This window comes from Lissotriton helveticus, chromosome 1_1, assembly GCF_964261635.1.
Source record: "Lissotriton helveticus chromosome 1_1, aLisHel1.1, whole genome shotgun sequence".
NCBI lineage: Eukaryota > Metazoa > Chordata > Amphibia > Caudata > Salamandridae > Lissotriton > Lissotriton helveticus.
The window spans coordinates 1,360,786,650-1,360,809,008 of NC_136057.1; the positions used below are offsets into that span (position 1 = coordinate 1,360,786,650).

General features: G+C 43.7%; 1 protein-coding gene across 1 annotated transcript in view; it reads right to left on the bottom strand.

Moving 5' to 3' along the window:
* CACNA1I (calcium voltage-gated channel subunit alpha1 I) overlaps nucleotides 1–22,359 on the bottom strand; it is a 646,661-nt gene that overhangs the window by 286,985 nt on the left and 337,317 nt on the right. The window contains exons 11-12 of the mRNA XM_078650206.1: nucleotides 21,041–21,196; nucleotides 13,295–13,385 (exon numbers count right to left, since the gene is read on the bottom strand). Of these exons, the coding sequence (XP_078506332.1) occupies nucleotides 13,295–13,385; nucleotides 21,041–21,196 (247 nt within the window). The remainder of the gene's footprint in view (nucleotides 1–13,294; nucleotides 13,386–21,040; nucleotides 21,197–22,359) is intronic.

Genomic DNA, 22,359 nt, shown 5'->3' on the forward strand with positions numbered 1-22,359 from the left:
TTTTATGACCATCTAAGGTGATAGTACAGCAATTAAATTTGTGGCATAAATTGGTTGCGTCGGCGCGTTTCGAAGGTTTTAATCTTATGACACCTCCTTTTCCAAGACTGTAACTTTTACTCCCGTCTTTGTATAGTTTTTTGTTGCTATTTGTGTGGCCCCCTCTGTCAAACTTGTGTCCATGTATCTTCTCTTACGTTAAATTAGATTTGGTAACGACGTGTGTCACCGATTTCATGAATCCTGTTCTTCTATCTTGGCACTCGTATCTATTGAGTAGCTGACCTCTGACTTTGTTAAAAAAGCTTACAGTCAAGATTGCCCCACAAATGCTTCGTAGTTTAAAGTCTTTCTTTAATGGTGGCTATTGCGCACACTCATCTCTAAGAGGCACCCTTTATTTACTTCCGGGTTCTCTAATCAATCTGGAGTCCTCGCGTTCTCGTATGGCACGTGAGTAAAAGTTACAGCCTTGAAAAAGGAGGTGTCATAAGATTAAAACCTTCTAAATGCGTCGACACAACCAATTTATGCCACATATTTAATTGCTGTACTATCACATTTGATGGTCATAAAAAATTGTTTACTGATGGGTGTTTAGGATATAAAACTGTCGAACAGCATCGAATTGTGGCAGCTAATGACAAAGAGTATTGTCTGTATGAACTCTCGTAGGATATTTTTGGTTTATTCATATGTGATTTCTTATGTTTTTATGTGTTTTTAAGATCAAAAGTGACTATGATGTTTGGAACTCATAGAATGTATTGATGAATTTTTGTTATAATAAATTTCATAATGATTTTTATAAACTTTTAGATATTTTGCTTGAATACTTGGGTTAATCTGAGTGCAACAGTGGTGGAATGAGGAGCTAAAAGAGTGTATAATATAATTTTGTGAATGAGAGTTGAAGAATTGAATCAAACCCAGAGGACACTTTACATAAAGTTGTTGCTCGAACGCTAGTCCTTTGGAAAACCAAGGGTCCCTCTCTTTTTTTTGATAAACACCCTGCGGGCGTGAATTCTCCTGTGTATCTCCAGATAAGTAACATCACGATTACGGCGAGTCCTTTGACTCACCCGCGGTTGTTTCTCTTTTGCCTTTCTCAGGGTGTGCCATTCTCGCCACCACCCCCTTCCCGAGACCCATGGTGTGAAGATTTCTCACACCCAACGTGAGACTTTTTAATTTGTTTGTAACCTGTTTTAATTGTGATCATCTGCATGTGTCTGTGTGGGCTTTCCTCCCTTTCAAGTCAAGCCGCAGAGGCTCACTAGCCATTTTGGCATTACAATTTCCACCAAACTAGTTTTACCACTAAGCGCCCTACTTAACATGCAGGTGTCATAGTACTATGTAAATAAGACTGGTCATGGCTGACTGCTTTGGCGACGGCGGCTGGCAGCAGCAGCACACATTTTCACTGAGTATAAATCTTTCTCAGGTCACTGTTTCACGCTGAGTATAAGTGCACTTTAAAAGTGAGCATGGTAAACCTGTGACAAACAAACTACACAAGATGCTAATCAATTGTTCTTATCTTGTCTCTTTCTCTTTACATGTTTGTTATCGTCTATTCTTACAGGTGCAATCTGGTTTCTCTAAATTACAGAGTAAACCACCCATTTGTCTTTGATTGCACCTTTTCACCACGTATTTTTCACTTTCACGTCCTCAGGTCAGTGTGGGCCTTAGCGCACCCATACCGCCGAGATTTAGCTCATAGGTCTGATGAATGCCAGGTAATTCACGCCATGATGGCCGAAACATGTTGCCCCCACTGAATTGAAATAGCTGAACAATTTATTCAGATTTGTTTCCTACACCTTGTTTTTAATGTCTGATTAGCCACTTAATAAAGTTATTTTGGACACAATCTAGACACTTTTAAATCACTTCACCACACCTTCACAAAAACCCAGCTCCGCAGTAATGTGGCGTCGTAGCACACCGGGGAGGCACTCGGCCTCTCCCGGTGGGGCCCGATGATGAAGCATGTCACCAACTAGGTTGCTGAGTGAGGGCTTTCTAAAAATCTAATTAGATTTTCCATGCTCCCCTTTTTTCTTCTTATATGAAATAGTGACACTCTTTTGTTGTTTACACTACCTGACGAAGTAGAGTGGATGTCATAGAGCAGAGTGGAGTGCCTTGGTGTAAAGCGGTGTAGATTGGAGTGGAGTAGTGTAGAGTAGAGTAGATTGGAGTGGTGTAGAATAGAGTAGGTTGAAGTAGAGTGGAATAATGTAGAGTGGAGGCGTACAGAGTGTCGTAGTGTGGAGTGCCATAGAATGTTGCAGACTGGGGTGGCATAGATTGGAGTGGCATAGAGTGTAGTAAAGTATCGAGGAGAGGCTTAGGGAGAGTTTTCTCCCTAAGAGTTTTCTTATTGTTTTCCTCTGTTGTTTTTTTTCCTCATTTTAGCTGTGTTGTGTTATTTTTACTCTGAGCTGCAGGTGGAAAGCGCCGGGACACTCATATCGAGTAGCCGTGCGCTATATAAAAGTTATATAACATAACATAACATAACAGTTGCATAGAGTGGAGTAGGTTGTTGTAGAGTGAAGTGACACAGAGTGAAGAAGAGTGTTGTGGAGTGGAGGAAAGTGTTGTAGAGTAGAGTGAAGTCACATAGAGCTGAGTGTTGTCAAGTAGAGTCAAGTGTGATGGAGTAGAGCGGAGTGTCATGGAGTAGAGTGGTGTAGACTGTACTCAATGGTATAGAGTAGAGAATAGTGAAGTGCTCTGCAGTAGAGTGGAGTGGTGCCGAGTAGAGTAGAGTGGAGTAGAGTGGCAGGCCGAAGAGTGGAGGGGCGTAGAGTCGAGTAGAGTGTTCTAGAGTGCAGTGTTCTATAGTGGAGTGATATACAGTGTCATAGACTGGGGTGGCATAGAGTGGAGTTCTTTTAGTCAACGGTGCTACAGGTGGGCATGGCCAGCAGTGCAAGGTCTGACACCTTAACAAGGCAACAAAGGCCACATGTGGAGGCTGCTCAGAACCAGAGAAGAGTAGGCGTGGCCTGCAGGGCAATACCTCATCCTTACTGTAACAATGCAACAGTGCAGGAATTATGCCTGAGGGCAAGGTCGTCACCAAATGCATCTTTGTGCACTCTAGCAAGAAGTCCACCTGGGTGGCTAGAGCACAAGGGCCAGTGTGAAGTTATGAGCTGGCCTGACTCGACACACCTGACAGCAGAAGCAGCAGAAAAGATTCATACACTTGGTGAGCATTGTAGCCAGAGAATGCATAGGCTCGTGCTTCTCATTTTTTGGTAGAGTGACATCACTAGGACTCAGTACTTTAAAAGAAAATATACAAGTACAGGCACTCACTTTTCACGGTACCTGTTTGCTCCTGGGAAGTGCAGGCACACCCCCATTAAATGCATTGTATCAATGCTGAGAAGTGTAGGTACTCTCCCTTTCAAATTAAAAAAGTCCAGGACTTTGTTCCGGACAGTACCAGCGGCAGCTGCCAGCTATGGGGAATGGTGGGGAGGGAGCAAGGGACAGAAAACAAAACACATAAATAAAAAAGGCACTTACCTGGCTGCTCACCTCGCTCTTGTCCGGATCTTCTTCTTTCCTGCAGCATGGGCCCAGCCAACTCCCTTAATCAATCCTGGCACTGCCCTCATGCTGTGACACCAGCACCAGTATTGGATGGAGCGGGCTGGCTGGACGCTCCTTCAGGCCCTGTAGGCCTGTGCTTCGTCTCCACTCAGCTGTCTAACACAGCTAGGTGGAGAGCGTCAAAGTGTGCATGTCACTTTGGACGGCGCAAGACAACCAGCCAAAGTGACACGCACAATTTGGAGCCTCCAGCCAGCTACTGCTACTGCCCTCTGCTGCCAATCAACAGCAGAGGACACACCCCACATGTTTCTGGGCCAGGTAGGCTGGCTGCTGCAGTGCGGCGAGTGTGCACATCTGAAAAATAAAATGGCAATGAAATCTTTTCTTTGCCATTTTAATTTTTCCTGCTCAGCTCGCAGTGGGCGACGCTCCCCCACCCAAGTGAAGAAATGGATGCTGGACATTACCTGCCCATTTAAATCACTGCTTGTAATGAGCTATTCCCCTGCCATTGGCACACTGGGGAATATGCCTGAGAGGGACAGACAAACACTAGCAGCAAACACTAGTGACATACACTAATTGCAACCACCAGTGTACATGGCATACGATGGGGAACAAATGTGTAACTGCAACAAATGATGGACGGAATGCTGGATGATTCAAACATTCTCCTCCAGTCAAGAGATCTGGGTTAAATCAATTGTTATGTTGCCCACAATGCCACCCCAGTTTGGACCCAGCCATATGCAAATCAGCCTTGACCCTGTGCCTCATGGGAACAGTCCAGACCGAACTGCCAAGCCAGGTCCTCTCTGGACCGGAAGCAACCATCCTGGGACCGGTTTTGGGGTATGTCACGATTCATCAGCCAGGCTAGCTTGAATCCAGGGTGAACAAATGCAGCACCCATTAAAGGGTATAAGCATATGATTCATGCCTAGGTGAGACAGGCCACATACAGTACGAGTTTATACCAATCTACGAAGAATGCATAGAAGGGACGGGCTGAGCACCCACTAGGAGGGGCATACACTAGTGTGGTTCACTTTGTGCAGGAGATAGGCTGGGTCAGGGCACAAGTCCTAATAATAGAAGAAGTAGGGCGACTAATCAAGTTAGTGACATCATAGCGTGTGACATCACAAGGTGTGACATCATGGAGCGTGACATTGCACATAGCATCACAGGAAGTGGAATCACAACCCATGACCTCACAGAAAGTGACATCACATGAAGTGCCATTAGATCATAAGACCTCAAACATATGTTTAGTAGAACATTTGACACATTGACAAAAAATTCTATTTTCCGTCGAGATTGTGGCAGAATAGTGGCACAACCCCAACACATATCTGGGCCTCAAGCAATACAGTTTTTTTAAAACTCTTCCCCAAAGAAATTGGTAACAAGAAGAAAAATGGCATTAAATATGTTCTGCTTATTTGGTTTCAAAGTCTGCATCTTAAATTATCTTATGGGGTTAAGGCACTTGCTGCATAGATCTTTGTGTACCCAGTACATTTCAGGGAATAATAACAATGGCAATATAACTCTAGAGGCTAATGCACTTGCTAAAGAGATCTGAGTTTTGTCTAGTCCCAGTTTTGAATCAAAGTAGCATAGAATGATAATGTCTCCTGCAAAACACACCATGTGACACACAGATGACACATTTTTGTTTTATGTTGATGAGTAGGTGGGTTCCTGCTTTTAACACAGAGATCTTTTTGCTACTTGCAGTTCACAAATTGTAATTCTTCTAATAAAGCACAGTGAGCTATGAAGGACATGTGACTTCTACATCTTGCAACCCTCATTGTCTTATGTAACACATCCTGCACATTGATTTACACATATATGATTTATTGTCAATGTATAATTTGTGTGTGTGTGAGTGATGTAGAGTGCTTTGTTACTCTGAATTGGGATGAGTAGGGCTATAAAATAAATAAACTAAAATATGAGTATTTAAGTCGTTATTTGTTTAAATACTGGGACAGACCAACATGTCTAACATTCTTACAGTGCATGCATGTGATTTACATACAGGGCCTGAACAATGTCAGAAGCATTCATCTCTTAAGTACCTGTGAAGTAATAAGATGTGTGCCTTTGTTTCCCCTCCATTGCATTTGCAGGTAGGTGTAAGGTTCCTGGTAACTCCCAGCCAGGATACTCAATCAAAAGGAGGTCTGATGGCAGCTAACTTCGCCCTTTGTTATGGGCCCAGCTGGAATCGACAATATGAAAGCCCCCTTGCCGCCTGCACGTTGCTGCTCGGAATGAAAGGAGACCACTGTCTCACAGGCACTGCTGAATAATCCACATTTGTAAAGCGCACAATCACCCGTAAGGGTCTCTAGGCGCTGGGGGCCGTCGGGAAGATTAAGCAAGCTATTGCCCAGAGTCACATGGTGCTGGGCTAACCTGCCGCCGGAGCCGGGGATCGAACCGTGATCCCCAGATGCCAGCGTCAGTCGCCCTGGCCGCGGCGCCACACCTCTCCCTGAATGTGTGCTGGTGTTTGAAATTTACACCGAGAAGAGTTAAGCGTATTTCTGTGGGGCCCAACTTCTTGGCAGGGGAGACGGCATCCATCTTGTGAAAAAGTGGGTAAACACCATCTACCAGCATGTACCCTCGACTTGTGCCCTGGTAGGACTGGTCACGGCATGAAGCATGTGTGTGGGTGCCAGGCTGGGCACACACTAATATAGGGCCCTGTATGAAGCATGCCAGAATGCCTAGGAGGGACAGGTGGGGCACACATTAGGTGGGGCCACTCTACACAGCGTGCTTGCGAGGGTCAGCGGCGCCCCTGGGGTCCCCAGGCCCCCTTCTCATAGCCAGACAGGTCTTTAGACTGTGTGAATTCTCCATAATGTGGCGCACAGAGAGCTGCTCTCCAGCTCTGACTCATCCCTTACTTCCACTCATCAGTCAGCTCTGAGGTAAGTCTATTTTTGTCCTAATCAGAGACCTGTAGCGCACAGCGCTTCTCGTCTGACCTCTTGTGCGCCCGGCTCTTTCAGAGAATTCTAGAAACTTCCTTTAGAGCGCGAGGTCTTCAGCTATTCGCGCGCCCGTCCCTTCATCTGGCATCACACGGCGAAGGCATACGGCCCGACACTCGAGCAGAGAAGACGCTGGCAGCATAGGCCTAAGGAACAAAGCCCTAATCTCACGCCATCAGGTGATTTAGCCGATTCCAGAGGGCAAGAATTGAATGGGTGGCATTAATGAGATACCCTCTTGCTGTTGGTGGCCTTATTTCCAGAGTGTGGGTCAAGGATCGTTTGGGAAAGGTGTGACGGATGCCCAGACCAGCAGCCCCCCCCCCCCCCCAACAGGCTTGGGAACATCCAACGACGAGAGCCATCCTGGATTTGAAAGGCCTTTGTATAAGGCTGAGATGTGTTTCCGTTGTTGAATATTGTTAGTCAGTAACAAAGAACGCTCGCTTGAACATTTTCTGCATTTAATATGCCATTAGGCCATTGTGGGAGAGTGTGGATTCTGGTGGTGGACATCTAGGGTGGTCTGGCATCATCTCTAGGGTGGATTGTGAAATCTTGTAGGATCACGTCCCCGTGTGAGGTAAGCAGGTAGTTCATTATGGTATGCCTCTCTTACCAGCAAAGAGCAGTGCTCTCCGCTTGCGCCCATCTGGTTACTTCCACCCATCACAGCGGTAAGGATGGAGGTAGTGGTGAATTCCACTTCATTGCCATGGCCCGTCAAGCTAGGAGCAGGGTCAAGCTAGGAGCAGGGCGAGATCCAAAAAGCGAGTAGTTGCATCCTTGGTTTTGGGGCATGGTAACAGACCGAGGAGGCAGCGTTGTGCCGTTTTAAGTCGCCCCTTCCGGTTGCCTGGGATATCACTGAGAAGTGCTATGTCCTAGTAATTCCCCAGCGTTCTGCACATCCGGAACATGTGTAACTCATCTGCTGAGTCTAATGCGCAGCAGGGGAATTCATCCAGTACTACTGGGTAGATCCAATGTAAGCGCCATAGGGTCAGGGTGGTCCTGTGCAGGATGCACAATTATATATATTTAAAGCTGGAGTTCCCAGGTGTCTTCTTGGGGTATTCTAGGGCATTAAGACATTCTGAATCATGGAATGCCTGTCCCAGTGAGTCTTTCCAGATGGACTGCAAGTTGGTTAATGCAGTCAGGGGGGCTTTCGCCAAGGCTCGGTGTAGCCATGTTACTAGACACCTGCCATGTTCCACCGAGTGTAAGGCGTGTAACAAAGGGTCTTGGGATGGTTCTGGTCCCCAGATCTTCTCCTCTCTCTATGGTCTCACTTTGAGCATCCCGTAAGCCAGGAAGGCCCCACGAGGGAGTTCATAGAGGTCCTGGAGGTCGCAAAAGAACATTAGTGTCGCATTGGTGAAGAGGCCGCCAAGCGTATGAATGCCGGCGTTCTCCCAGATCTCAAGGGTGCAGCCAGTAAACACTCAGCCACCTATTGTGACCCCTCTCAATGGTACAAGTAGGGAGTAGGGTTGAACAGCTGTGGTCTGTGGAAACCCCCATTTTAAACATTCCTCTGCTGTCCGTAACAGTAGCGGCTGTTGGCCCATCTGTTGGTGGCCAGGTAGAAATAGTCCATTGAGGTGACGCAAGTGGGAGGTTGCTGGGGGGAGTCTCGCCTTGTCAGTGTGGTGTCCAGACAATGAGTGGGCAACCCATTAGAGTTGGGCAGCAAAATAGTATTGTGTCAAGTTTGGGGACTCCATTCTGCCGCTGGATAGGAGGTGTTGCAAGGTGTGTAGCACCATCCCTTTCTGCCCAGTTCCCCAGATCAGTTTTGTGTATTACGGAGTCTAAGGGCCTGATTACGAGTCTGGTGGTCCTGCTAAGATTTCCTTCCAGGAGGTCTCCTTCCTTGTGGAATATTTGTTCCCCCAAATATTTGAACATCTGCAAGGCCCATACCAACCCTCGCTTCCCAGTTGTATGCGCCTCTCGGGGGATGGTCAATGAATAGAAAGACAATGGATTTGATATAGTTAATTTGGAGACCAGAGATCACACTGAAGTAGTACAGGTTAGAGGTAAGTCTCCATAGATATTTCGGAGATAAAGGATCATTTAATCTGTGTATATAGCGATGGCATTTATCTGAGGTCCCATAGGTATCTCCCAGTCTTGACCACTGTTACTCAGGAGAGCTGCCAGTGGCTCCAGGCTCAAGCCAAAGAGCAGGGGGGAGAGGGGCAGACCTTTGTAGTGCTTCTGGCCACCAGGTAAGACTCTGAGATGCACCGACCTGTCTGGACTCTGGCAGTGAGGCATAAATAGAGCAACTAAATCCAGCCTCGTATTTTGGCAACCAAAACATGTATTTCCAGTCTAGAGAGTCAAAGGTCTGTTCCAGGTCCAAAGGAAGGCAGGCCGCATTGAGCCACTCACAAGATGCTAGTTCCTGGACAGCATATAGGCATCAGATGTTCAGTGAAGTGTTACGTCGTGGAATAAAAGCGCTCTGGCTCCAGGTATACTAGTGTCAGTAAAAGCGGCTGGATTCCCTCTGAGATAATTTTACTAAGGATTTTGTAACTGGCAGATAGAAGGGAGATAGGAAGGTAAGAATATGGGAGGTCTGGGTCACAGCCAGGTTTTGGAATGGTTAATACAAGGGAATCACACTGGGTTGACGGGAGGGAGCTATGCTCTTTTGCTTCGTAGAACACCTGCCGGATATGCAGTATTAAGGATTCATATGTAGCGTATAGTTCGAGGGGCAGCCCATCCGAACTAGAGGACGAACGCCTCGGAGCATCCTAATCGCTTCCTTTATGTCATGCTCTGTGATCATGCCTTCTAAGGCCTGTTGGTAATCCCACAGTAGCTGAGGTAGCGTCACGGACACCAGGGACTGATGTGGGGGTCATTTGGGCCATGGGCACTTTCCCGATACATCTCAGTGTAATAAGTATGGAAAGTGGTGTTTATTTCCATTTGCAAATTATGTGGTACCTGTCAGTATCCTGATTTGCGGATTGAGGTGCCTAGACTACACAGGGTAATCAGTCTGGCCAAGAGTCCGCCCAGCCTTTAGGCTTGGGCTTGTGTACGCACCTGATGTGCCATCCAATCTAAGCATCTGAGGCGCTCTATCTGTGTGTGCCTCCCGTTATCAATCCAAGTTGTGTTTAAGGGCAGGATTTGACATGGCCCTAGTTTCCCACCGCCTCAGTGATTTTTCAAAATGTCAGAGTTGATTGTTTATGGTTTGGTGGCTACCACAACGGTGGTGATGCAGGTCCCCCGAATAACTACTTTAAAGGCTTCCCATTCCACCAAGGAGGAAGATGCGGAGCCTGCATTATCAGTGAAGTATGCTGTGATTGCCTTTGTTAATGCAGATTCAAATGTTGCATCTTCCAACCATAGAGGTTAGAGTTTCCAAGCGGGGACTGGTGCAGGCACTGTCCCCCCGTGTACATCTGTATATAGCTGGTTGAGGTCAGAGAAGGTCTTACCCAGGAATGTTATGCATGCGATCTTCATGATGAGGTCAGTGGAACATACTATGGGGCTGAGGTGGACATGTAAGTCATGAGGAGGGGAGAAAAAGGCATACTTTTTTGTGGTGAGGGTTTTGAGCTTACTCTATGTCCACTAGGGACAAACAGTGCAACCAGTCAGGGGGAGCCTTAGCATGGCGGGTACCAGGGTGCCTACCAGGGAGGGTGGGACCTGACCACTATCGGGTCCAGGACATAGTTACGATTTCCTCCCAGTAGCCAGCAGATACTTACCCAGTGGGCAAAGAGAGTGGGAAAGGAATACAGGAACAGGTGTTGGTCCAAATTGGTGGCATATAAGCTCCTTATCACTATTGGCTGTCCATCTAGTTGCCCCTGTTAGATAAAATAGTGCCCACCCTTGTCAATAGGAGACTCATCAGCAATGAAGAGGACCCCTAGGTGTAGCCAAATGTCCGCTCCCCGGGAAAACGAAGACTAAGAGGTATGGACGAATTGATCCTGCCAGCGGTGGTGCAAGTCGAGGTAGGCCTCCAGGAGGAAGACCATGTGAATACATCTAAGTTGGGAGTGGATTTTGTATATTTTCAAACAAGGGACCCCAATATGATCAGCACAAGACCTCGGGGAGCAATTATTATGAAAGCAACAACGGTCCCATGCAACAACAATCAAGTATGTAGATAAATACAGACTAGATAAATAGAGATTATACACACTGTATGAGGCACACAAATTGGTCGACCAATTTGTGTGCCTTATACAGTGTGTATATTGTGTACTATGTTATTGTAATGGCGCATCTTGCAAATATTTGTTCATATTGTGATTTAAAGAACAACTCAGCTTTTTTGCCTAAAAGCCCTTTCTGTTCACTTTGAATGTACTAAAGTGTTTTTGGTTAAATGAGGTACAGGCTTGTACCCCACGACGTGAGACTGTCAAAGGATATTCTCTATTTATCTAGCTGAAACTATTAAAAGATTTTGACCACTGTCCGGCTGGACGTCACCTTAATACAGATTCCATTGTGTCTGTATTTATCTACATACTTGATTGTTGTTGCATGGGACCGTTGTTGCTTTCATAATTAGGGAGTGGATTTTGTAGCATTTGATAGCTGTCCCTAGTCCCCCGACCTTACAAGTTACAAATCTATAGGTTTCTCCATGTGTTTTGGGCAGGGTTCAGGGTTGAACATGGGGGTAGCAATCCCTGTCAGCAAAGAGAAGGTTTGGGAGGTCTCAAATCCCTTTGGCAACCAGTGTTGGCATGGCGGTGGGAGTCTCTTGAATTATATTTAACACCACCCCAAAACATGTAGAACTCAAAGGACAGAGGGCCTTCCAACCTAACAGTGTTAGAAAGCTAGCTGCTACAGCCTCCACTGTTTTCAGTGCATTGATAATCGGGGGTCGAAGCATTTGCCGTAGGAGCAATGGTGACAGGGCCACTGGCCCAGCGAAGAGTAACGCTCAACATAGTGTTTGAATCTTGCTGACAGAGCCTCCATCGATGCGGTCTGGTGTGAGAGGGAAAAATATTTGTCAGTCATTCCTGTATTTGGGGTGGCCCTCAGGTAGCTCCATGGCATTTAGGCCTGTTGTGGTTGTTATATTAGTTCATCCGCTATTTGTGGCATTATCTGTGGTCTCTCCAATGGTGAAGGTTACAAGTCTGAGTCAGAGGAAAAGTCCTGCGGGCATCATCCAGAGATGAAGTCGGTGTCGGATGGAGGGTCGCTACTGACCTCAGGGCCGCTCTAATGACCTCAGAGGTCTAGTCCACACTAGGGCTCATTGCCACTCTTGTCTGTCTGGGTTGTATTCCTTTGATGAAGGCATGGTGGGGCCAAGGGTCTGATGGAGCTTCAGAGTGGATGGACTGCATAGTGGATGCAGTTTTGTCTGTGTAAATTGTAGTCCATGTGGACAAAGTGGTTTCCTTTGATGATTTGGGGAGTTGTGTTGTAAAGTCTATCTTGTCCCGTTGGGGGTTGAAGTTGTTTTATATAATGGTTATCTTGCTGCAGAAGAATTGTGAGAACTTGTTGTCAAGGTCCTGTGATGGAGTGATGCTGCTGGAGGAAGTCACTGGGGAGGTGCAATATTTCATGATGGTGAATATCTCTTTGCTGTTGTTGGTGCTAGCGTCAACGTGGTCTGCGAGCGCAGGACTTTTGGTGGTCCGAATATGTTAGTGGTAGCATTAGAGGGTGGATTTGAATGTGTTCCTGTCCACGTTGTCTTGGCATGGTTATCCTTCTGATCTCCAGTTGTTTGTTTGTAGTAGCGCTTCGGAATCCTGAGTTCCTCAGTGTACCACCAAGCTTGTGGTTTGGATCTTGCGGATTTGATGGGCTTGAAGGGAGCCACTGTGTCAGCGAAGGTGGTGAACCAGCTGTTGAAGATAGTGATGAACTTGGGTAGGCGACTGCTGTGTTCAGGCTAGTGTTCCGCGAGTTTGTCCATCCAGTCTTCCTCCATGATATTATTGACATCTCGGCCAGCTGGCCTGCCCCTTCCAAATTTTCATTCGGTACACATCTAAAAGACCATTTTGCAATTCAGAAAACGGTTTGTGAATCGCAAAATGAGGTTAGTACATTAGAAAATGGGTTTTATGGTCACAAACCCTGTGGTTTTTGCATATTGCAGAGTTTGCGATGGTAAAGTCCTTCAGTACATCTGGCCATAAAAACCCAATCCATTCTACACAGTTGCAGACAAACACAAGGAGTGCTTATCTGCCGCCTTGCAAAGATTCAAATGCAGGCTTCGATCGCCATTGAGCCAGGCCATGATGATCAATCACATAGAGTGGTTTCAGAACCAAGGGCTGGCCCATGGGGGTTGAAGAGTACGTTGAAAAGCACCGACTGAAGCCGCTACCAGGGCTTCAATGCAGTTTCTTGAACAACTGGCCCATAAGCTGTCTTAAGTCAGAAACAATAGACTTAATCTAGTCTTAAGCCAGGAAAGATCGCCAGTGTTACAACTAAGACAACCCTCTTTGCAAATCAGGGCAATTTGTCCCGGTTTCAGAAAGTCTTTACCTCATTTCTAAAACTGTCTTAGGCCAAGAAAAAGATTTAATAAATCAGGCAATACATAAGCACCAAATTGCTGTACCGAGTATGAACGCCATGACCTTAAATGTGGTTTCTAATCTTCGAGGGACTATGTAGTAAGCAAGAGGAGTACTCACCAGAAAGGGCCTGAGCCTCACGCAGCTTTTCACAGTCTTCTATGTTTGAGGAGCTTCTCTCCTCATCGGAGTAGGACCGGTTTGCATCACCCTGAATTGTGCAGAAAAGCGAGAGTCGTAAATATATCCTACCACTGTGGCTCATGGTGCTCCTTCCATCCTTAACAATGTTAATAATACATATTTTGCACTCCAGGCATCTGCACACATGATTCATGCCATGGCCTTTTTTCATGTTTTTGAAAAAAGGATATTTAACCAAAAAACAGATTGTAAAGGGCTACATTTGTGCAGTAAGGTAAAAACCCAAAAACAGATTGCAAGGGGTTACATTTAGGCAGTGAGGTAAAAACCCCAAAACAGTTTGCAAGGGGTTACCCTTAGGCAGTAAGTTAAAAACCAAAAAGCAGATTGTAAGGGGTTACATTTAGACAGTAAGGTAAAAACGAAAAAACGAATAAACAGATTGCAAGGGGTTACATTTAGGCAGTAAGGTAAAAACCCCAAAAACAGATTGCAAGGGGTTACATTTAGGCAGTAAGGTAAAAACCCAAAAAACAGATTGCAAGGGGTTACTTAGGCAGTAAGGTAAAAACCAAAAAACAGATTGCAAGGGGTTTTATTTAGGTAGTAAGGTAAACACCAAAAAACAGATTGCAAGGGCTTACATTGAGGCAGTAAGGTAAAAACCCAAAAAACAGATTGCAAGGGGGTTACATTTAGGTAGTCAGGTAAAAACCAAAAAACAGATTGCAAGAGGTTACATTTAGGCAGTAAAATAAAAAACCCCAAAACAGTTCGCAAGTGGTTACATTGAGGCAGTAAGGTAAAATCACATTGAAGAAGCTTTGTAACTTGCAGGAGAGCTATTTTCTTGTGTAAAGGCTTTGAAACATTCAACCTTTGAAGTAAACAGTGATGTTGTCATTATGCTGTGAACATAATTTGGAACTTGACCTTTGAATTGTCGTAATACATGTGTGTTCATTAGTACAGTTGCTCTAAATAATATCTCATTTTAGAAAAATGTATTCCCACTAATGTGACATATGTAATATGTACGCTGATATGCAGAGTGTAATATGCTATTTTATTACCGCCACTGAGTAAGGATCATGATATTCCTCCTGTCCCTCACGCAATAGTGGAAATAAATGGCATATTACACTCAGTGGAACTGCATGTATGGTTTATGTTTTTAACCCGTTTACCGCTGCCGTGATTTTGCGACAGTGTGGCACTTCCGCAAAACGGGCGGGGCCGCGTCGGCCATTGGCCGTCGGCAGCACTAGGGAGGTAGTGCTGCGGTCGGCAAATGGCCGACGGCAGCACGGAAGGGGTTAAGTGAAGTGATTCTAGAATGGAATCTCGGAAGCATTACCTCCTTTGTTGCGGCCAACGCTGGGGCAGGGTATAAACGGAATCTCCAGTGCTTTCCATTTTTTTAACCCCAGAGTGTTGATGAAGCAGACTCCCTACCGCCTCAGACCCCAGCCCTTATCACACCCATTTGTGAAGTCAGCGCGCTGACATCACAAACCCCCACCAGAGTGGAGGAACAGGAAGGTGAGTGTTCTGCTCCCGCAGACAGTGGGAGTTTCTTTGCACAGGATGAGGGAGGAATCGCTGGAAAAAGAAGACAGCCTCCCCTTTCCGGTGATGCCTCCTTCGAACAACTTCCTGCTCCGAGCAGAAAGCCACTGGACATCAGGGATTTCAGTGTTTTTGGCCTGCGTACCATGTGGGTGGACCCCCCTAGGAACAAATATATTTTATGGAGATTTTTGTTTTCACCTGGGGGGCACATTCGTGTACGCATGGAGGGTGTGATTGCACCCGCTGGGGACAAATGCAATTTGCAATATTGTGCTTTAAGGATTCGTTATTTACCACCAACTATTAGTTGGTGGTAAATACCGAATACCATTGAAAATGCAAATCTGTGCATTTTCAACAGTGCAATATGGCAGACATACATGCCCTTAGGGCATGTATGTGTGCCACATGTGCACACAAGCACTATTCAGAGGTGCAACAGGGTGTCAATGTGACATCCTGCCACCCTTGAATGTTTCCCTATTTTACCGAATCGGAATTTACTGATTCCGTAAGGCCCATAGGAATGAATGGGAATTACTGAATCGGTAAATACCGGGAATATCGGGAATATTGGGAATTACCGATTCGGTAAATACCGAATCGTACCAATATACTTACAGAATATTTAGATACATAGCATTTACTGATTCTAGAATACCGAATCGGTAAAATTCGGTATTCTAGAATCAGTAAATGTACTTTACCTACATCTGGCCCATAATCTCCATGCCTGATAAAAATGTATGTGACCTTGTGTAAGGTAACTGTTGCTCATGTACAGTGCACCATTACTTTTAGGTTGATTTTCCGCTCATTTGTGTACATAAAATTGAAGATAAAAATGCACAATATTGTTTGGGGGTTGGACCTTTTACCATACATGCTTGGGAGCACATTTACTTTTGGTGATGTTTGTTTTTCCTTGGGGGTGCATGCTCGCATCCCCAATGAGGGCATGATTGCAACCCCTCAGGGGAAACCTAATGGCCCTTGTTGGGACAGAAAAGTTTCTCGCATGGCGTGCCTGTCCCCAGAGTGCCCCAGCTGCAACGATGTCTGAATCCCTGGTTCTAATTTTTGTTCATGGGTGATCACTTCTCACGTGTGCGCACCATGAGATAAATGTTTTACTGATTACGGTCTTGTTGGACCTGGAGGGGCGCTCAAAGTGTAACCCTCATAGTGGTGAAAGGCTACTGCTTTTGCCAGGAGTTAAGCAGTACGAGTGGGGTGGTGGCAGCATACAGTTTAGTCATATGTAGTAGTGAACAGGCCTTTTTACCTGTGTCACTGGAGTGAGGTCTACTGACTCACACTTGTAAAGTTCTGCTGCTTTGTGCTTCACTCACCCTTGGCCTACATTAAGTTAGTGTGTAGCGTGTGTGAGTTGTTTGTATGTGTTGTGTGTCTGTGTGCCTATGAATGGTACAATATATCAAAGATTCTGGGTTCCTTTTTGGGAGACTCAGAGCTGACTTGAGGAGCATGAGAAGGTAGAGGAATCCCTCCAGACAAATTTGTGGATTGCGACATTCATGTGAGCTAGGAGGGACACACTGGGGGAAGAAGAGCCAGGCTCTTCAGTACACTTCAAAGGGTGCTCTGTGATTCTGCGAGAGGTCACTGAGAAGGGGCCTGGGAACATCTCAGGAAGATGGGGCTGGCAAGAGAATCATAAAGGGTAGGGCTGAGGTCCTGGGGTACCTTTCAATACATATCACTGGGTCTGACATCAAGGTGTGAACTACTAGTCACTCCCATAGCTTGTGTTGTGTGGCTATCAGATTGGAGTGGCTCCTGCAGTAACAGACAGCTTTCTGGAGGAAGGGCAAGGGAGAAGAGAGGGCACTTCAAAAAGGAAGCAGAACCTCAACACAAACTTTAAAGACTCAGACCCTAAATCACATTTGGTGTCTGGAAATGGACTATAAGAAGAAGAGCTCAAGGCCTCCAAAATTGTCAACTACCAAGCAGCCCTTCAGGCTGTGTGAAGGCAGGCTCTGCAAGACTTCTGTCTATGACCAGGACTGGGGGTTCAGGTCTGCCAGTGTCCCAGCTGGCAGAAGAAACATCACCCAGGGAAAATCCAAGACCAACTGCCTCTGGAGCTTGGGAGTGCCAATGTCTGTCTGGTAACCAAGACCAGTGTGCCTATGAGGAAGAGGATATCGCTCGAGGGAGCGAGGTCCGGTGGGGGTTCCTGGCTAGTGAATCCCTGTAGCAAGGTGTGAGGAGAAGACTGCCATGCTAAGAAGGCCATTTAAATCTTGATATATTACCCTCCTTATACATGTATACCTTTCATGTACGTATGTATCTATATATTTATTACTTTACACCTACTGTTAAAAAACACATTTGCATCTCTCCAATGCACTGCCCTATGTCTCACCCTATACCTCTCTCAGTATATCCTTTACCTCTACTCTTGGACTCATCCCAAACCTCATTCAATTACTATGATCTCCAAAATAACCATTTCTAGGCTCTTCCCTCCTCCATTTCTCCTTGCATCACTCCAAACCTAATTTTTACCACTAAGCCCCCAAAACAACCCTTTCTAAATTCTTCTTTCATGTAGCCCTCCCTAGAATCATCTAAAACCTCATTTTACTACTAGCACCTCCCTAATCCATTTCTAGAGACTCTTCCCTCCTCCATCTCTCCTTTATTCATCCCATACCTACTACTCCTACCTTGCTCTCCCAATAAACACTAGCTAGACTCTTCCCTCTTTATCCCTCCATTATCCTTTCAATCCAACTAACAGACTCACATTTTTGCCACTCAAATTAATTCACATTTCCTATTCTAATTTACAACTAATCTTTTTTGGGTTACGGAGTAGCGTGCTACTCGCTGAAAAGTGCTTTGATGTCTCATCAGGGGTAGTAAGCACTATATAAATACAATTACAATTACATGTTTGTCATGCATACAGGATGTTAGGGCTCTATTTATTCAGTAGAAGACTGTGGTAAGCTGCAGTAGAACACTGGGGAATCAACTGAAAGAACGCTGCTTCTGTTGGAAGTACATATTTTTTACCTCTGAATCTCATACTTATTCTCACATGACTGAGGATAATAGTGTGAATGTATTGAAAATGTGTTCCTATTTTAGCTTCTCGAGCAACTTCCATAAACTCTCAGCGAACATCATGAGAGAAATCCTATTTCCTTAAACATAGTTCATCACATCGCAACAGGGGGTCAGCATTTTTCACATGGTAAAATCCACTGGGACCTCCCCTGAATTCATACAATAAGTATAACACCACCAATAAATGATTTATATTGTAAAGAAAATCGTTTTTCACCCTTTATTAGTGCTGCTTTTTTTTACCTTCAAAACCTTGCATTCTCGACAATGCATCTGACTGAGCACCATGATTCCCAGGTTGTGTAATGGCTGTCACACCATGCTGTTGATAACCACTTAAGGGAGGTGCTTTTGGGACCCCCCACACATGCCCATGGAGGTCAAGGTGTGCTTACCCTACCCTCCTATATGCTTTTTCATTAATTTTGAAGACACAGGGATCCTCTCCCTTGGGGCCAGATGTAGGTAGGCATTTACCGGTCGGTAACGGCCGAATTCGGCCGTTACCGACCGGTAAATGCAATTTGAGATGTAGGGCTCTGTATTTTACAGAATCGGTAAATTTACCGATCGGTAAATTTACCGATTCTGTAAAATACCGAGTCGGTATTTTTACCGATTCGGGAAAATTGATATGTAGGTGGGACTCTTCTGAGTCCCACAAGCATTAAAAAATCGGTATTTTACCATCAAATCCTATTTGATGGTAAAATACCGATTCAGGTGTGCATGCACATGTGTGCATGCACACCTGTGCCATATGACAGGCAGACCTGCCCTTAGGGCAGGTATGCCTGCCACATGGCACCTGAACCCGTTTTGGGGGTGCTAGAGGGTGTCAAAGTGACACCCCCTGCACCCTTGTGAAATTCGGTATTTACCGATTCGGTAATTACCGAATCGGTAATGCCCAGTCATTCCTATGGGCTTCAAAGCCCATAGGAATGAATGGGCATTACCGGTCGGTATTTACCGAATCGGTAAATACCGATTTTTACCGATTCGGTAAATGCACATCTGTATTTACCTACATCTCGGTACTTATATTTTACCACTTCTTAAATACCGAATCGGTATGATTCGGTATTTAAGAGGTGGTAAAATAAAATTACCTACATCTGGCCCTTAGTCCTGAAATAGCTGTCATTAAATATTGCTCATGTTTTGGACAACTAATCAGGATTGACTAGTCTCCTTTAAAGTGGACAATCAGAGCATATCTGGATAACAACAGGTCATATATACCTACTTTTTAACCCTTTCATGATCATCCTAAGCACCTCTTTAAATGCAAATTTCTCACAAACAGCTGAATAGATTTAAACCAAATTGCATAAAGAAGGCTTTCTCAGTAAAGTTCTAACTTTTTATAAACTTTGGTGTAAGTTTTTTCAGCTGTTTTTTCTGTATCTGTGACAAACATTTCCTATGGGAAATCAGCATTTTGGAACATCTGTTCCCTTTTGCTTGGAATAAAAAAAAAATTGGGAAAATTTTGTTTAGATTTGTCAAACATCACAAAGTTAATACTAAACATAAATTGCTCTTTCAAAGGAAACAATGACCTAACTATAACTACACAAAAGGACTTTCACTGTTTAATATATGTGTGTGTGCCGCTGTTTAATATATATATATATATAATATATATATATATATATATGTGTGTGTGTGTGTATGTGCACATTTACCAACAGTACCATTCACACTATCCAATCAGGTTTACAATCACCACTTTATTGCAGGCACCAAAACTGGTGTTAGCACATTTTAGTTTTACAAACCTTTGTCACGAGAGTAAATGTGGTACTTTTGGTAAATTGGGTTGTGATGGAGTTGATAAATTTAGTATTGTCATAAAGGTCTGTTATTGTGCCCTTTCTTTTCGTCTCTCCTCTTGCTATTGTTCTTTCTGTTCTACATGTTTTTACTTTTTTCCTAATATTAATAGGGGTATTAAAAGCTAAAATGTCATACGTGGTACCTAATGTTGATTGTAGGTATCAATATGGCACTTTTTACTTTCATTAAAATCTTAAAAAGCCTATTAAATGTATTTTTAACAAATATCTACTGTAATAATGCCATTATTAAAAGTAATGTAATACAGAATTAAAAACTCCATTAACATCTATATTGAAACTAAAATAAAACCTAAATAAAATTAATGATTCATTAAAATAAGGCATCCAACAATACAGAAGTTTTATCTAAAGTGAAGTTCCATTAGAAGTAAGATTAAAACTTTCGTCAACGTGATGTTAAAATTAAAACATAATTGTCCATGAAAGTGATGTTTACAACGCAAGAAACCTCCATAAAAGTAAGTACAAACTCTAAAGAAAACCTTCATTGAAAGCAAATCGGAATAAATAGTTATCACATAAATGCATTCTTATGTTGCACTAAACCCAAATAAAAATGTTTTAATACAATAACACTAAAACTAAAATAAAATATTCACTAAAATGAACACTACAATTAAAATAAGATCTTCAATAATGATTATGTTAAAATTGAAGAAAACCATGTACAGTTACAGTATGCATAAGTAAAGCAATCAATATTCAAAATTTTGAAACCAATGCTGAAACTAAACAAAAATGGCCCGCAAAGTGATATGCAACCTGTTACTAGATTTACACCACACTGAAATGAAATAATTTGTTTCACACCTACACAAAGTCTTATACATCATTAAAATCCAGCTGACATGAAAAAACAGCCTTTAATATTCACAAACCTAAATTAAAAAGGCATTAAAACTGCTAACCAATGTCATAAATGTGAGTCTGCTATTGAAAAAGTATTGTTGTAACAGTCATGAAAAAGTGGGATAAAAACGTTTGTCAAATGTGATGTTCATGCTGCAATTAGAACTTTATTAAAGATAATGTTGATGATCTCAAAACTAAACGTTTATTATTTTAAATGGTTATTAGAAATTAAATGTATCTCAACAAAGTGTTCTTCTGTATCACTAATGACCCCTTTTTGCTTTGTTCATGATTGCCTAACCTCAAATTTAAACAGACGGATCCTCACCTCTGCCTGGAATCCCTCGACTAAGATGGCCACTAGCAGGTTGAAAAGTACGTAGTTGCCAAAGGTCATAAGGGCGACAAAGTAGAGGGCAGCCCACGGGGAGGTGCTGGCCATGCCGTTGTACAAGACAACGTTCCAGTCTTCTTGAGTCAGAATCTGTGGTGGAAGAAAGGAAAAGGATAGTCGGACATGATATTGAAATATGACAAACCATTTCAGGCCGAGCTCTTTGCCAGGTCTATCCTCCATTGATTTATTCTCATGGAAAATAACAGTAATGTATCTGTATCAGAGAAACAATACTGAACTACTTCATTAAACTACCACATGGAGTTACCACCAAGCTACTACAACAAGCTCCATGCCAAGCTACCACAATGTTGAAAGCAATGGGGTAACCCAGTATCCCTCAGAACCTAGGCATATATATCATAAGTAACAATTGGTTCTATTGAATAAGAACATTTCTTTACAATTCAAAACATTAATGTAATATCAATGAATCTTTGATAGTAGTTGAAACACATAAACAGTAACAATTTGTAGACGGAATCAAACATTTTTTACTTTTCTTTTCCATCAGACACTGCAAAAATTTAAAGTACAGGCTGTCTAGTAATTCATAAAATGGAACGACGCAAGTGACATGAATTTACAGTGAATAAATTGCCCAAGCGGCAGAAGGTGACTGAGTGTATTATACATAGAAGTGAAGAAACGACATGTTAATATTACACAAAAAAAGTTTGAGAGGGAAAAGGAATTTTTAAGTCCAAACAATATATGCTTTAAGTATCTCTAGTCCAATTTCAACTCATTCCTGGGCATAGCTGTGCCCTGGTGATTAAACCAGTGGTATCCTGGCTGCAAGCTGCACCCTCCTTAAGGTTTTATCTTGGTGAGCATTGTTGATTTAAACACTAATGCTGAGAGACGCGGCCTACATTTCAATTCAGTCTCTGCCAGTTGTAAAAAAACTGAGGCAGCATGCTGCTTGTTAACCTACTGTCTTCACTATAAAAACCTAGGTGGCAAATGAGGACAAAAAATAAAAAATAAATAAATAAATAAATAATTCAAGGACAGCGAGATCTAAGAGTGTATGGACAAGTGTATCCGTCAACGTTTCGACCCTAACAAATGCGCAATTAAGGGAATGTCATGGCGGGCCTTCCTTAGGACAAAGGGACAGGAGATGCTGCCGCCAATTCCATATGTACCTATGGATTATATTATAGGTGTCAATGTGTATGTATAATACACTCAGTCACCTTCTGTCACTTTAGCACTTTATTCACTGTAAATTCATGTCACTTGCT